Source organism: Galeopterus variegatus, unplaced genomic scaffold (genome assembly GCF_000696425.1).
Source record: "Galeopterus variegatus unplaced genomic scaffold, G_variegatus-3.0.2 Scaffold1739, whole genome shotgun sequence".
NCBI classification, from domain to species: Eukaryota; Metazoa; Chordata; class Mammalia; order Dermoptera; family Cynocephalidae; genus Galeopterus; species Galeopterus variegatus.
Window position 1 is genome coordinate 112115 of NW_007727850.1, and position 15909 is coordinate 128023.

Sequence of the window (15909 nt, forward strand, 5' to 3'; positions counted from 1 at the left end):
AATAAATTGTGTATATTTTAAATAAACCTTAAAAAGCTCTGAACTTTGAACTTTTACATTTTAATTACGTAAGGATTGCTTATATATACACATACATTTACACATATATTTATTTGTTTGTTTTTTTTTTTTTTTCCTTTTTGTCTTTTTTTACTGACCGGTAACGGGATCTCAACCCTCGGTGTTGTGCCCGCACCGTGCTCAGCCAGTGAGCGGGAACCGGTCTCCACATGGGATCCGAACCCTCAGCGGGAGTGCTGCCGTGCTCCCAAGCGGTGTACTCTCCAGTGCGCCACCGGGCCGGCCCCACATATATTTATTTGTATACACAGGCACATATACATATGTAATCATTAAGAAACCTTTAGTGATAATAATTAACTATTGGTTAAAATAAAGAATATCCCAAACTTCCTGAAACTTTTTTTTTTTTTTTTTTTGGTGGCTGGCCGGTATGAGGACCCGAACCCTTGACCTTGGTGTTACAAAGCTGCACTCTAACCAACTGAGCAAACCGACCAGTCTGAGCTTCCCGCCATTTTGAAATTGTTTTGTAGAGTCAGTGCTATAATTATATTGATTTTTAGGTGTATATTACATTTACATATGAAGTCATTTTTTCATCATTTTTTATTTAAAATTTTGTCCACAATTAGAATAGGTAAATTGAAATGCAGTTATAAAAGAAGATATGTGGCATAGTAAAATGATAAAATATTTATAATTCAAGCAGTTGTTTTTAAAAATTAATCTTTTATTAACATCAGAACAGTTTTAAAAGGTTATTTTATTAAAAATATTTATTTCATGTGACTTATCTTTTTGGACACGGCTAGTTAAAAAATGGTTATACGACATTGGAAAGAGCTGTTCACATAATGCTAACTTACTGTTCTAAATTTGTTTTGCATTCTTCAGTCATTTTTGTTCTTGCCTCTTCAGTCTTCTTATACATCCTCACATATATTTACTTGAGCTATAGTTACACAATGTGAGTACAAAGGTAGAAAATTTAGTCAGCTATCTCTGGGTTTGGTTAGGATTTTACTTATTTTTCTACATATCAAACAACCATTTATTGATGCTTCACCCTCAGGAATTGAGCCATCCCTATCTCACTGTACAAATGAGTAATGCATAGTGTTGTATAGAAATAGACACTTTATATTCACTGCCTTACTTTTTAATTTGTTCTTTCTTGAGAGTTCTGTAGAGAAGTCTTTTTGACCCCCACTCAGTGATGATGATTCTTCTGGACTGAATTGTTTACTTCCTTCTTTTTTAATCTGAGAAGTTAAATTACAAGCTATCCACGGGCACAGTTTTTCTGTCATTTTAGTATGCTGTCTCTTTATTTCATGTCTAACATAAAAACATTTTATACCGTTTAACTGTGTTGCTTTTTACTTTGATATAGGTTCAACCTACACTACCCCAACAATGTACTGTTAATTAAAAAAAAAAAAAATCAGTGAATACACAATCTTTGAATCTTTGGCAGGGTGCAGTGGGGAGAAGGCTTATTAGAAATTGAAATTCCCCAAAGTTTTAAGTGAATATATAAATATTTCTTTAACAGACATCAGGGAGCTATTTACTTCTCAACATTATTTCTGAGGTTCTGAAATTAGGAAGCAGAGATAATAACATAATTATATGAGATAGCTTATATAATTTATTAAGTCATCATTACTGCTTTTTTGTTCATAATTTGTAGGTTACCAAATTACAAAAGATCAAACTATTAAGCAGTAGGGATTTTGCCATTTAGTTTTGACAATTTCATATAGATTTTACTACGGTTTTTCACTTTGTAGTCAATGCACATGGATTCATGAAAATTAAACACTTAAATGATAGGTTTTATAAGAGAAATAGAAACAATTTTAGGTTGAAATGGGAGATAGGTGAATAGAATACAGCATTTATAATATTTAAACTAAACTCAGGTCTTTCTGTTTTTTATTTCTTTTGTTATGAGAAAAATATAAGTCTAGAATCCTTTATATGACACCTGTGAGACTACGTATGTTTCAGAAGTCAGCAACTCTGGGATTTTATAAATATATTAAGTAAATTTATCAGACATTGTTATGTAATTCATTGGTGCTGGGGTGACACCCATATTCAAATAAGTTAATCTTTCTACAAAGATATGTATAAATATTTACACTGAGAATGATATACAAAATACAAATACTCTCATTTTAGTTGGAGGTTTGCTGCTAAATGTGTTCATTGAAAGATTATTGATTTTATTTTTAGGGATGAAAATTGCATTCTGGCCTTATATTTATTAAACGTGTCCAGTCCTCATGAAACTCTATGGATGGTGCTCAAGCACGTACACTTTGGTTATGCCTAAGACAAAGAAATAGCCAGCTGCCAAAGAAAAAATTTATTTTATTCCTGGCCCCAAACTTATGTAATTGATGAGTATTTGTTGCTACCCCCTTTATAATCTGTAATAATAATTATTTATTAAATTATATCAAGCAAGCTTGCTATATGTGGTCTAGTTATGGGTTAGCACTAGATACACTTTATATTTACCTAACTTGAAGTCTCATAACATATATATAAGTGCCGATAACCATGCACATGATGGAAAGACACTAAGTAAAACAGCAAGAAAATAAAGCATTAACAATATATAGATTCAACAACTTAAAAACATTCAATAGGAGTTTTAAATACATTATTTAAAATTTATGGTTCAGAAAGCTTTTCTGTGAGGCATTCTAAATTTTTTTCAGTGGAATTTATAAGATCCCAAATAGTTTTGCATGTTTTATGGTATAACAGACTTATCTAATAAGAAGCATTTTTTCTGTTTCTATGATTCTGTATCTGTGTATTTATTCTAGCAATTTCCTGTGGAATTCCTAAAGCTCCAACAAATGGAGGGATACTTACAACTGACTACTTGGTAGGAACCCGAGTTACCTATTTCTGTAATGATGGATATAGATTGTCATCCAAGGAACTTACCACTGCTGTATGCCAATCAGACGGGACATGGAGCAATCATAACAAGACTCCTCGCTGTGTCGGTATGTTTGTTTAGGACATTTCATTACTTGTATTTCTACCGGCATTTTTTTTTTTTTTTTTTTTTTTACCGGTAAGGGGATTGCAACCCTTGGCTTGGTGTCGCCTGCACCGCGCTCAGCCAGTGAGCGCACTGGCCATCCCTACACAGGATCCAAATCCGCGGCGGGAGCGCTGCTGCACTCCCAGCGTCACACTCTCCCCAGTGCGCCATGGGGCCGGCCCTCTACTGGCATCTTATTTGAAATTTTATATATTGTTGAATTTTTAAAAAACTGATTTCTGAAATGAAGTGTGATGTCTAAGAAGCAAATGGAAGTTAGTTAAGCTGTCTTGTACTAGGGAGTACTGGAAGACAGTACAGGACATTTTTGGAAACTAAATATTTATGTGAAAAAAATTATGTGACTTTTCATTTTGCATAATAAAGTTTCATTTATTTGCTTTAAAAAGTCATCCATCAATCAATGTGTGTTTTTGAATACTCAGTCCCTTGGAAAATATTTTACAGTTTGTGTTAATAAAATAGTATTTCAATATATTCAGCTCTGATTTTTATAAAGATAAATGATGCTGCCGAAATTATTCAGAACCTTTTTGACTTTTGTTGGTATTCTTCAGGTTACTTACACTTACACTATTTTCCATTGCTGATATTACTACTTTAATAGGTAAATGATTATTATATAATGATAATAGAAATTAATTCTCATAACGTGTTTGGTAGCAAAAAAAAGAAAGAAAAATTTTGGCTTAAATAAGGTCTTTAATTTTCTCTATATTTTAATTATTTTTGCCCATACAGTACTAACTTCAATTTAACTGTGACTTTATTTAAAATGAAGATTGTTAAATTATTAACAATTTTAGCATAGGTATCTAGTAACGCTTCTACTTATCGTAAGCAAGTTTTGAATTAGCCAAACTTTATATCACAGCTCCTGGATAGAAAGGCCATTCTCATCAAACAAACTTCCTCAAAATATAGTCCTTTGAAAGCTTCCAAAGAAATAAGGGAGGAAAATGACTAGATGGGTAGAATAATATGTACAAAGAAACTGAATTATGAAACATCAAGATATGTTCAAAGAACTGCCAGCAGTACCATACAGCTGGGGTAATGGAAAAGATTAATGTGAAAAAGAAATAAAGAACAAATGCTAAAAGACCTTCTGTGGCAGAATAGCGAAGGGTTTAAAGCAGTGGAGATGTAAAGGATGGAATGAACATAGGATATAGTAAAGAGGTGGAACAGACAGGATTGACTTATTAGTATTTACATTCTTGGCTTTTCTATAGTTGTTACGTGTCCAAGCATTAATTCATTTACCTTGGAACATGGAAGATGGAGAATTGTGAATGGCTCCCATTATGAATATAAAACCAAGGTAGTTTTCAGCTGTGACCCTGGTTATCATGGACTAGGTCCTGCTTCCATTGAATGTCTTCCTAATGGAACCTGGAGTTGGAGAAATGAAAGACCATATTGTCAAAGTGAGTATACACTCTGCCAAACTTATTTCATAAGCTATCTCTGCTGATTGAATTAGTTGAATCACTTCCTTTCCAAACATGCTAGAACAATAATGAGATAAAATTATTAATATGGTTACTTATTTTCATTGCATTTAAAATTTTTTCAATTATGTTTGTATTAGTAAATGCTTTTTAAAAATAATGGGCTTTGGATTAAGAAATCCTATATTTGGATACTAAATGTATCTTTACTATAACAACTAAGTAATGTTTATTATATACTTACTACTTGCTGGACACTTGCTAGACACTACTTTCAGCCCTTTACATGTGTTATGTTCATTGAACCAAAGATAAAACTGAGCCCCAGATTTAATCATTTTATGTAAGTCACAGATCCTAAAAATGGTGGAGAAGTGATATTTAGCCCAAAGAGTCTGACTACAAACCTTGGCTTTTAATCACCATGTTATATGATGTTTATTCTCTCTGATCCCAAATTTCTTAAATTAGAAAATTATAACACCTACCCCATAGAGTTATTGTAAATATTTAAAGCTATGACATATTTGAAATACCAGCTAGAACCAGATTCTCAAGGATCTCAAGAAATATTACTGAATTAAGTCGAACAATTGTCATTTTATTTCCGTGCATTCTTGTAATATAATATCCAATGTAAACTAACTGGACATAGGATATTCAGATGAAATGTCTTGAACTCCCTTTTACCTTCCTTCACTATATTTATCTTTGTGCCATGAAGTATGCAAGGATAAAAATTAAGCCTTTTAATTATGTCTAACAAACTCTATGGCTTATATGACATAAACATCCATAATTTATAAACAAACAAAAAAATCAAAAGCCTAAATACTGTTGTGATGATTAAGTTTAACATAACAGACAACTGTCTTATGCGCAGTAAGTACAGAAGTTTCTATTATTATTTTACTTATGAATATTTTGTGATTTGTAATTTATTTTTTTAATCTCTGTATCAACATAGCATTTTTTGGTTGCCCTGTTTTATAAGATAGTCATATTGATGAATAAATATTTTAAAAATAGATTTCTAAATTATATTTGATATTCTAAAAATATGACATCTATGTTTGTATATTTTTGCCCTATTCTTCCAGGTTTTTTCCAAGGATTTTTCTCTGCCTGCAGCCTCCATGTTCTTCCAGTATAATTTCATTAAAAAGGCAGATGGAACTAAGATATTTCAAAGAGCTAGGAAAAAATTACCTGTAACAAAAATGCTCATTTAACCAGGCATTGAACAAATGTTTGTCTGGATCCTTTATACTAGATCCCCTATAGTGTAGAAGGGTTTAAGTGATGCCTAAGATTAGGTTACTGCCCAAAGGTGAGAATGGGAAAGACAAGGAACCTGAGAATCGCAATTCCTTCAGAAAATGAAAAAAAATAGTAACTTTTTTAGTCCTCCATTTACTCATCTTTTAAGTTAAAATAATATAAGAATTACTGTTATTAATAATATTAGTGGAGTAATAATGGTAATAGCTACTTCAAAGGACTATTGGGGTCTTAACTCAAAACCATCAGCATATTTTAAATTTTATATGCAGCTATTTAAAGTTTGTAGGTTTTTTCAACTCTATCCAACAGCCTAGAGTTGAAAGCTCTAACTGGTGCCAGAATGAAGCACCAGGGGCTGATGGTTAAGTATTGCACTGTGGAGTTAGACTGTTGGGTTTAAATCTTAATTTAGTTATTTATAGGAAGTGTAACCTTATTGAAGTTACTTAACTTCTCTATGCCTATATCATACTGCATACAATTTAGACAATAATTGCACTTACCTCAGAGAGTTGTTTTGAGAATTATGAAAGTGAAAGCACTAATAATAGTACCTGAAATGCAAGAAGCACTAAATGAACATCACTGCTTTTTATTCTAGGGTGACATTTCATTTGTAGTCTTTAGGTATGGAGTCATAAAAAATGGGTTCTGAATGGACTAGCAAGTCAGTTAATCTCTTTTCTTAAATTCTTAAAAACCTACAAACAACATTTGAAATGTAAAAATATCTAATAGATCTTGTGAAAATCAAATATTTTACATGTAAAGTTCTTTAACTATAGAGTCCTCAACAGAATGTAATTGTATTTACTATCTTAGCATTGGTTTAGATATGAAGAAACTTTGGCTCAGGTAAGTCAAAGACTTGTCTAATGTCACTTCATAAATTAGGGAAAGATTTTGACTAATCATGTGATTTTTCTTTAATCATATGATTTTTTTCTTTCACTATAACTATGTTGGCTAAGCAAAAAATACAAAGAAAATAACTTTATCACATGTCACTGTCACTTAGAAGGTTTTATGGGAACTCAAAGGGGATAAATTTTAAATTATGTCATCTCTTTCCTTTACACTTCCACACTCATTTAAAGATGTTTTATGATTGTCAATTTCAATTGTAAATACATCAACTCATAGGGAACTCAAAATGTTAAAAATATAGTTTTGTTAAAAGTGCATATGATTGTGTTTTTAAGGGTTTTATTTATTTATTATTTTAAAGTTATTTCCTGTGGAGAACTACCTGCACCTCCAAATGGAAACAAGATTGGTACTCAAACTTCATATGGTTCAACAGCTATCTTTACCTGTGATACGGGATTCATGCTTGTAGGCTCTGCTGTACGAGAATGCCTTTCCTCAGGTCTTTGGAGTGGATCTGAAACAAGATGCCTAGGTACACATTTTTCATCTATTTGAACCAAACTTTCCCATCCACCCTAGAAAAGGGGCAACGCTTTTCCCTTAATATGAGAACATAACTTATATTCACTCAGTAAGGATGCAAAAAAGCAGAAAATACTTAACTTAAAAAATGTCTCATGGTAGAAAAGCTATTAAAAGGATTGCTCTTAATGTTAATCAGCTTGTGCTCCTAATGAGAATCTTATGTCATTAAGGAGAGACACATTTTCTTCCAGGCATGGTGAAAATAAAAAGGTGAAAACTAATTGCTGAAAATTATATGTCTGCATACTCAGCTGGATTAATCTTTGTAGCAGTTTATTCATTCTAGACCATAGTCAATTCTTTCACCTATTTGCTTAATGACTGAAGAAGAAAAACAGTGTCTACATTTTAAATGTCTCTATATTTTTATCTTATAAGATTTCAACATATGTAAACTACTTTCTATTAAAACTTAAAAAAATTATTTTTTTGAACACAATTTTAGGCAACTTGGATCTTTTTTACCCTTAGTGTTCCCTGAGTTCATTATAAGAAACTGTTTAGTGAAAGAAACTAAACTAGCTCATTCTTCTTACACCTCTTCTATTATGAAAAGAATGTCATGATTTATGCTTCATCTCTTTTTTCAAAGATTTCAATAATTTCTTTAATTTTAAGAGAATAGTATGATTAATGCTTTATTTTTCTCTAAAATGGTTTCAGGATATGACAGCAAGTGTTGATTAAGTAATAACAAAAATTGTGATAATTATTCACTCATCTGTTAGGAACAAGGGATGATCTTTTGTTTACTAATTTAAAAATTGCTGATATTATGAAAAGGGTACTGCAAAATGTGTACAATATTTTGTCTCTAAATAGTTACTACTTAAGAGTAGGACACATGGCAGAAAGTCTATATATGAGCAATTTAAATTACATATTGTCTTGCTAATAAGTTTAAAAATATTCATGGTAATACAAGCATTATTTGGAACTTAAAAATATATGGCTAGAGGTTTTGTTTAAAGTTCCTTTTTTTCCCCTTCTTGGGTAAATTTGTTAATAGGGATACTTGAAAAACCAGCAACAATAGCTTCTTTATAAAAGCATACATATTTGAATACTCTATAAGACTATTGCATAAAAAATAAATTTATTAAGTCATTATATATTAGTATGTGATTAAGCATTTCCTAATAGTTCCTAAGCGGATTTTGGTAACACTGATTGCAGTTACAGGTTACTTAGTTTAGAAAACATTGGCTGTCAGTCTATGAAGACATCATCATTTATTATAAAGGATATACTTATTGACATCTAATGTAAACCTAAAAGGATGTTGGTAGGAGGACAGTGCAGTTGCCAGACAAGCATATCATAGAATCGTATGCTCTGAATTGACCATAAGGATTCATGCTGGGAAATGACCTTAAGGATTCAGTCATTCTTCTCAACTTACCCTTGTAGCCCCGGACAATTTGGCTTAGAATGTCCACAAGCATGTGCTTAAAATTATTTCCCTAAGTATATTATTTCTTTAAGCATTTATTCCTAACTCCATAGCATTTTATTATGAATTTTTCAATTGAAAGAGTTGACAGTGAACATCCATATGTCTACCATCTATATTCTGTAATTGGCATTTTGCAATATTTGCTTATCACAAATCTACTTATCTTGCCAGGCCTCTATCAATCCATCAATTCATTTTTTTTTTCTTTATTTATTTTGAAGTTAATTGTGGACATCAGCATACTTCATTGCTAAACATTTCAGCATGCATACCATTACCTAGAGTTAAATATTCATTTATGGTTCTCATTTTTTTACTGTGGCAGAATTTTATATTCAGTGAAATGCATGTAACATAAATGCCCTGTTAGATAAGTTCTAACAATGTGTACGCCTGTGTAACTAAACTGCTATAGAGAAATCGCCATTCCCCATTACCTCGGAAAGTTTCCTGTGACCCTTCACAGTCGATCTGTACCTTCTCCACCGTCAACCTGAGGCAATGATTGTTCAGATTTTTTTCACTATATATCAGTTTTCCCTGTTCTAGAAATTCATATGAATTGAATTCTGAAATTTGTACTGTTATGTGTAAGGCTTCTTTCCTTTTCTTTCATCCCTGTTATTATGTGTACTAGGGTACTTCAGAAACCTCATGGAAAGATTTGTTTTATCTTTTAATTCTGTTTTTCCATGAATGTTTTGAAGTACCCTCATATCTGTAATTTGTTCTTTATATTGCTGAATAGAATTCCATTATATGATTATGCCACACTTGAACCATTCTCCTGTTAATGGACACCTAAGCTCTGTCAAGTTTTGGGCTATTATGAATGAAGCTGCTATGAACTTTCGTATAAAAATCTTTTTGGGGGCATGTGCATTTATTTCCCTGGGGTACTCAGGAATGGAATACAGGGGAGAGTTCTGGTTGTCTCACGTTCTCTCCAGCATGTGGTGTGGCCAGTCTTTTCATTCTGTTCATTTTGCTGGATGCATACAATTATCTCACATGATTTTAATTTCTGTTGTCTTGATGACTAGTAATGCTGAGCAGTTTCATTGCTTTTGGCTGTTTGTAAATTTTCCTTTGTGAAGTGGTGAAGTATCATATTTTAAATTCCCTTTCTATTATGAATTACAGAAGTTCTTTGTATATTTAGGTCACAAGGCCTTCATCATTAGGTGTTTTATGGGTATTTTCTCCCATTCTGTGATTTACCTATTCATTTTTTAATAATGTTTTTTGACAAGCAGAAGTTTTCAAATATGGTAAATTCTTTTTGTTTATTTTTTATTTTATTTTATTTTATTTTATTTATTTTATTTTATTTTATTTTATTTTATTTTATTTTATTTTATTTTATTTTATTTTATTTTATTTTATTTTATTTTATTTTATTTTATTTTATTTTATTTTATTTTATTTTATTTTATTTTATTTTATTTTATTTTATTTTATTTTATTTTATTTTATTTTATTTTATTTTATTTTATTTTATTTTATTTTATTTTATTTTATTTTATTTTATTTTATTTTATTTTATTTTATTTTATTTTATTTTATTTTATTTTATTTTATTTTATTTTATTTTATTTTATTTTATTTTATTTTATTTTTTCTGGTTGTTGCTTTCTGTTTATGTTTAGGAAACCTTTGCTCAGCTATAAATCACAAACATTTTCTCTTATGTTTTCTTCTAGAAGATTTATACTTTTAGCTTTTATATCTATGATTTATCTTTAATTTGTTATTTAATGTATTATGAGATAGAATGGAAAAAATTCATTTTTTCAGATGAATATGACACTATTTTTTGAAAAGGTTTTATAAATAAGTCTTTAAATTATGTATGCAAGTCTTCTAAATTTGTTTTTATTTTTTAAGATAACTTTCTGTAGTCTAGGACTTTAAAGCTTCATTTAAGTTTTGTAATTAGCTAATCAAACTCTCCAAAAAAAAAAAAAAAAGCCTGTTGATATTATGATCAGGATTGCATTGAATCTATAGATAAATTTGTAGAGAATTGGTATGCAGCAATATTGAGTCTTCCTGTCCATGAACACAGCACATTTATTCATTTGTTTAGTCCTTCTTTATTTATTTATTTTTTTTGGCCATACTAATATTTTGTAGTTTTAACATAGAGATCTTGTTTGTCTGTTACTAAATTTATTCCCTAGAATTTTTCACCATTATAAGTGAAATTGTTCATTTCAAATTATATTTTCCAAATGTTTGCTACTAGTATGTAAAAATGTAATTATTTAAAATATTTGTCTAGAATCCTGCAACTTTACGATTCTATATAATGTCATCTGAACATACAGTAGTTTTCCTTTTTTATTTTCTAATATTATGTTTTTCTTTTCTTTTTATTAATGTATTACAGTGGGTAGGGCCAACAGAACAATGTTAAATAGAACTGGTGAAAGTGGACTTAACTGTCTTATTCCCTATAATAGGAGGAAAGCATTCAATAATTCACTGGTAAATAAGATACTAGCTAGAGGGTTTTTTTTAGATGTCTTTATCAGGTTAAAAAAGTTCCCTTATTTTCATTTGTCATTAGTTTTTATCATGACAAGGAACTGAATTTTGCCAAATATTTTTTCTTCATCTATTGAAATAAACATATTTTTTTCTCCTTTACTAATATGGTAATTTACAGTGACTGACTTTCCATCTTAAATCATCTTTTCATTTCTAGACAAACCACGGATAATCATGATGTATTTAATTTATGTATGTTGTTAGATTGATTTTCTAAAATTTTGTTAATGAGTTTTGCATGTCTTTATGGAGAACATTTTTCTTTTTCATGTGTCTTTTTCAGGTTTTGCTATGGGGGCAACAATCACCCCATAAAACATATTAGGAAGTTATATTTTTTCTCTTCTATTTTCTAAAAAAGTTTGTGTAAGATTGATTTTTTTTTCTTTAAATGTTTAAACTTACCAGTGAAAACATCTTTGCCTGAGTGTTTTACATGGAAAAGTTTTTGTTTAATAACTCAAATATTTTAATAGATATAGGACTATTCATATTTTCTTTTTCATCTTATTTTAGTATGACAAGTTATAATTTCAAATTTGTGTTTTTCTTTTGATCTGTTGAAATGTATTTGAATAAAGCTGTTTGTAATATTCTCTTATCCTTTTAATTTCTACAGTCTTTGTAGTGATATCACTTCATTCATTTCTGTTATTGGTAATTTTGTTCTTTCCTTTTTTGTGTGTTGTCCAGTTAGCTAGGAGTTTAACAATTTTGCTGCTATTTTTAAAGAAACAATTTTTTACTTTGATGTTCTCTATTCTTTGTTTTATATTTTTTTGTTTTCTGTACTTGTCTTAAATATTACTCTGTGTACTTACTTTTGCTTTATTTCCTCTTCTTTATTTTGCTCCTCTTTGCCCTTTTCTGAAGATGGAATTTTAGGTCATTGATTATATGCCTTTCTTCTTTATAATAAAAGCACTTAAACCTGTAAATTTCCTCATTAAACACTGCTTTACCAGTATTCGTCAAATTCTTATATGTAATATTTTCATTTTTATGCAGATTGAAATATTTTGTAGTTTTTTTAGACCCAAGTATTGTTATAATTATATATATATATATTTTTAAATTTCCAAATATTTGGTGTTTTGCTGAATATCTTATAAATATCATTATGTCATAAAATTATGTTTGAATTATTTGTGGCATGTTTATAAGTAAAATTTAAAAGTTTAGTAATATTACATATGCACACAGATATAAAAATAAAACAAACCACAAAATTAAAAATATTGTTTTTTGACCCATTTCAGCAGGGCACTGTGGAATTCCAGAACTCATTGTAAATGGTCAAGTGATTGGAGAAAATTATGGATACAGAGACACAGTCGTATATCAGTGTAATCCTGGTTTTAGATTGATTGGTTCTTCAGTGAGGATATGTCAGCAGGATCACAATTGGTCTGGTCAACTCCCGTCCTGTGTGCGTAAGTAAGCATGGCAAAAGAAATTAGAAACCTCTGGTCTCATGGAATAACCAGTCATTTTTTTTCTTAGGCAAGATAAATAATTTTATACATATGAGAACATAAATTAAATTCTTGAATCCATTTTTTAATACTGCTGTGCAACAGTCTTTAAAGTTGGCTGTGTCCAGGAGCGTATAGAATCATCTACTACAAAAGCAGAATAAAATATTAGAATGTCTGTTATTATTTACGTTTTTTCATAAAGACAAGAAATTAAACTTGCCTCTTGTAGTGTTTAATATAAATATATATTTATAAATGAAAATTCATATATGGAAGGCATATTCTCAGTAAATTTTTAATTATGAAGATTTAAATTTCTTGAGACCACTGTGCAACAGGAGCAACATTGTTGTGATAGGGTCAATGAAATTAGAAGTTTTTTATAGTGGGGCCGGCCCGGTGGCGCACTGGATAGTGCGCCGCTTGGGAAGCGCGGCGGCTCTCCCGTCCGAGGGTTCGGATCCCCAGTAAATTTTTAATTATGAAGATTTAAATTTCTTGAGACCACTGTGCAACAGGAGCAACATTGTTGTGATAGGGTCAATGAAATTAGAAGTTTTTTATAGTGGGGCCGGCCCGGTGGCGCACTGGATAGTGCGCCGCTTGGGAAGCGCGGCGGCTCTCCCGCCCGAGGGTTCGGATCCCACATGCAGACCGGTTCCCGCTCACTGGCTGAGCGAGGCACGGGAGCAGCGCCGAGGGTTGCGATCCCATTGCCGGTCCCCGGTCCAGTGCGGGGGCAACACTGAGGGTTGCGATCCGTTGCCGGACATGGAAAAAGACAAAAGACAAAAAAAAAAAAAAGAAGTTTTTTATAGTGGAAAATCCTTGGTATAATTTTTTTCTAATTTGAGTAATTATGATACTATAGCTGTCTCTTCAAAACTATATCCTAACATTCTCATTTCAGTTCTACTGCTAATTACTTGAGCTAATGCAAGTCATTTAAACTCTCTGGGCCCTAATTCTGTTTTATATAGTGAATGGTTAAAAGCGTTCATTATTCGAACTGCTTTTAGCTTCAAAAGCCATCATATTCTTAAATGTATCAAGATTACATACATATAGTTAATGATTTGTCATAAATAATTGCTTGAAATATTTTAAAAATTATTTAAAAGTTATTTTAAAGCACTATCTTCACTGTTTCCAAATTCATACAAAGCTGTAAGACTGTACGTAATTTTAGAATTGTTTTAATAAAAGATCTCACCAGTTGCACAAATATCCATGTGATCTTTGAAGTTAATTTGGATATGAATTCATACATGAAGAATAAAATGAGTTTTTAAATAATAACTTTTTTATTTTAATTCCTTAAGTATACCTGCTGCTCTTTGTAGTTTTAATGGATCTCTTCTTATATGTATGGTATGGATTTGACCATTGTGCATTTATTATGATTACTTAGTACAAAAATAAGAATATAGTTGAATTATGATAAGTCTATTATACTTCCTTACTCTACTGAATTGCCAGAAGTACACAATCTTTTAGATCACTATGTATCTTATTTTGGACCTTAAAGTCAATTACCTGTGGATTTCTTTTTTATTATTATTTTTTCCTACTTTCCATCCCAAATTACTGGCATTTGTATTAAAATTGTTAGTAACCGAGAATAAGTGTTCTAGATATGTTGTAATTATAACATCATAGGATTATAGGACAGAGATTTTGGAGGCTTCAGAGAAATAATTCATGGGACTTTTAGTGTGGGTTCACGGGAAATACTTCATTTAGTCTTTGGCTAATTTCTTTCATATTTATAGACTTCATCATTGTCAAATTTTTATCCAATCAACAGAAATTTATTGGAATTCTAGTTTTATGGAAAATACTTTTATGTGCTGAAATTATAGGATAATATAGCACATAGTTAAAAATTAAAATTAGTTTTCTACCTCACACACACACACAGTCTAATGATTTAAAGAAAGCAATATTCTGCTTGGATTTGTCCTAGATTTTTTCCCTTTTATCTATATTCAAGCATAGCCAAATTATACCACTGTTTTTCCTGTTGAATAATTGACACTATAAATGAGAACTGGCCCTTGGGGTAAAATTGGTTTCTTTATTGATAATTTTAAACAAGAATAAGATGCTGTTAAATTTCCAAAAGAGTAGGTTGGCATTAACAATACAGCTGAAAAATAATTGCTCTTAGGTCATTTCAAAAGTTCTAAAAGTGACTTTGGTCTTTCACTGTGCCCAATTATGAAGCACCATTACTGATGTTGTTCTGATAAATAGACTGAAATGATGCAATAAAACAGTTCATAGAAATACAGAGTATTTGGGGAAATTCAGCACCACTAAAATTTATAGTATAACCAGAACATCAAAAGGACCTAAATAATTCATCTAACTGAGAACAGTATTTTCATGGAAAATTGTGTTAAATATCAAATATTAATGGGAAGAAAACAAACCAGTAAAATTGATTGGTTTGGAAAATGTTATTATTGGTATCTCAAAATATTAATGAAAATTCTAATGCAGCATCACTCATCATTTTCTATTGTTCACATGATGGAATTGCATAAATTTGCTTTTCAAGCACACTTTTGCTTTACAATCTGCTATTTGCAAATATTTACTATATCAATAATATTAAAAGAACTATTTAAAAATTAAATACAAAAACATCTACCTTTATATATTTTCAACTCTTTTTTAAAAACTTAGCTAGAAAAGAAAACCTAGTGAAGTTTTTTTTTACTCTGTTATTAACTAGTTGAATGAACTTTAACCATTCCCCAGATTTCTTTGAATTGCAGATTTTTTTCCTAAAACAAAAATAGAGAGAATGAAATAGGTACCATGAAACTTTAAACATCTATGTACCACTTGCATGAAATTATTACTTTAAATAATTCTGTATTTACTAATATAATATTCTTTTTTATTGTCTTCTACATAAGTTTTTATTATTATTATCACTGATTATATATATTCATGGGGCACAGAGCTGACCATCAGTACCTGTGCCCAAGATATGATGATCAAATAAATACTACCAGCATGTGCACCACCACAAATTGCAATCATTCCCTGTGTCCCCCACCCAACCTCTCTCCAACTGTCCTCCCACTCCCCCCCCCCCCCCCC

General features: G+C 30.6%; 1 protein-coding gene across 1 annotated transcript in view; it reads left to right on the top strand.

The window, feature by feature from the left end:
* The window catches only part of CSMD3 (CUB and Sushi multiple domains 3), a 181752-nt gene that overhangs the window by 90741 nt on the left and 75102 nt on the right, over nucleotides 1-15909 (top strand). The window contains exons 20-23 of the mRNA XM_008578674.1: nucleotides 2868-3053; nucleotides 4351-4545; nucleotides 7082-7255; nucleotides 12577-12750. Coding sequence (XP_008576896.1) covers nucleotides 2868-3053; nucleotides 4351-4545; nucleotides 7082-7255; nucleotides 12577-12750 — 729 coding nt within the window. The remainder of the gene's footprint in view (nucleotides 1-2867; nucleotides 3054-4350; nucleotides 4546-7081; nucleotides 7256-12576; nucleotides 12751-15909) is intronic.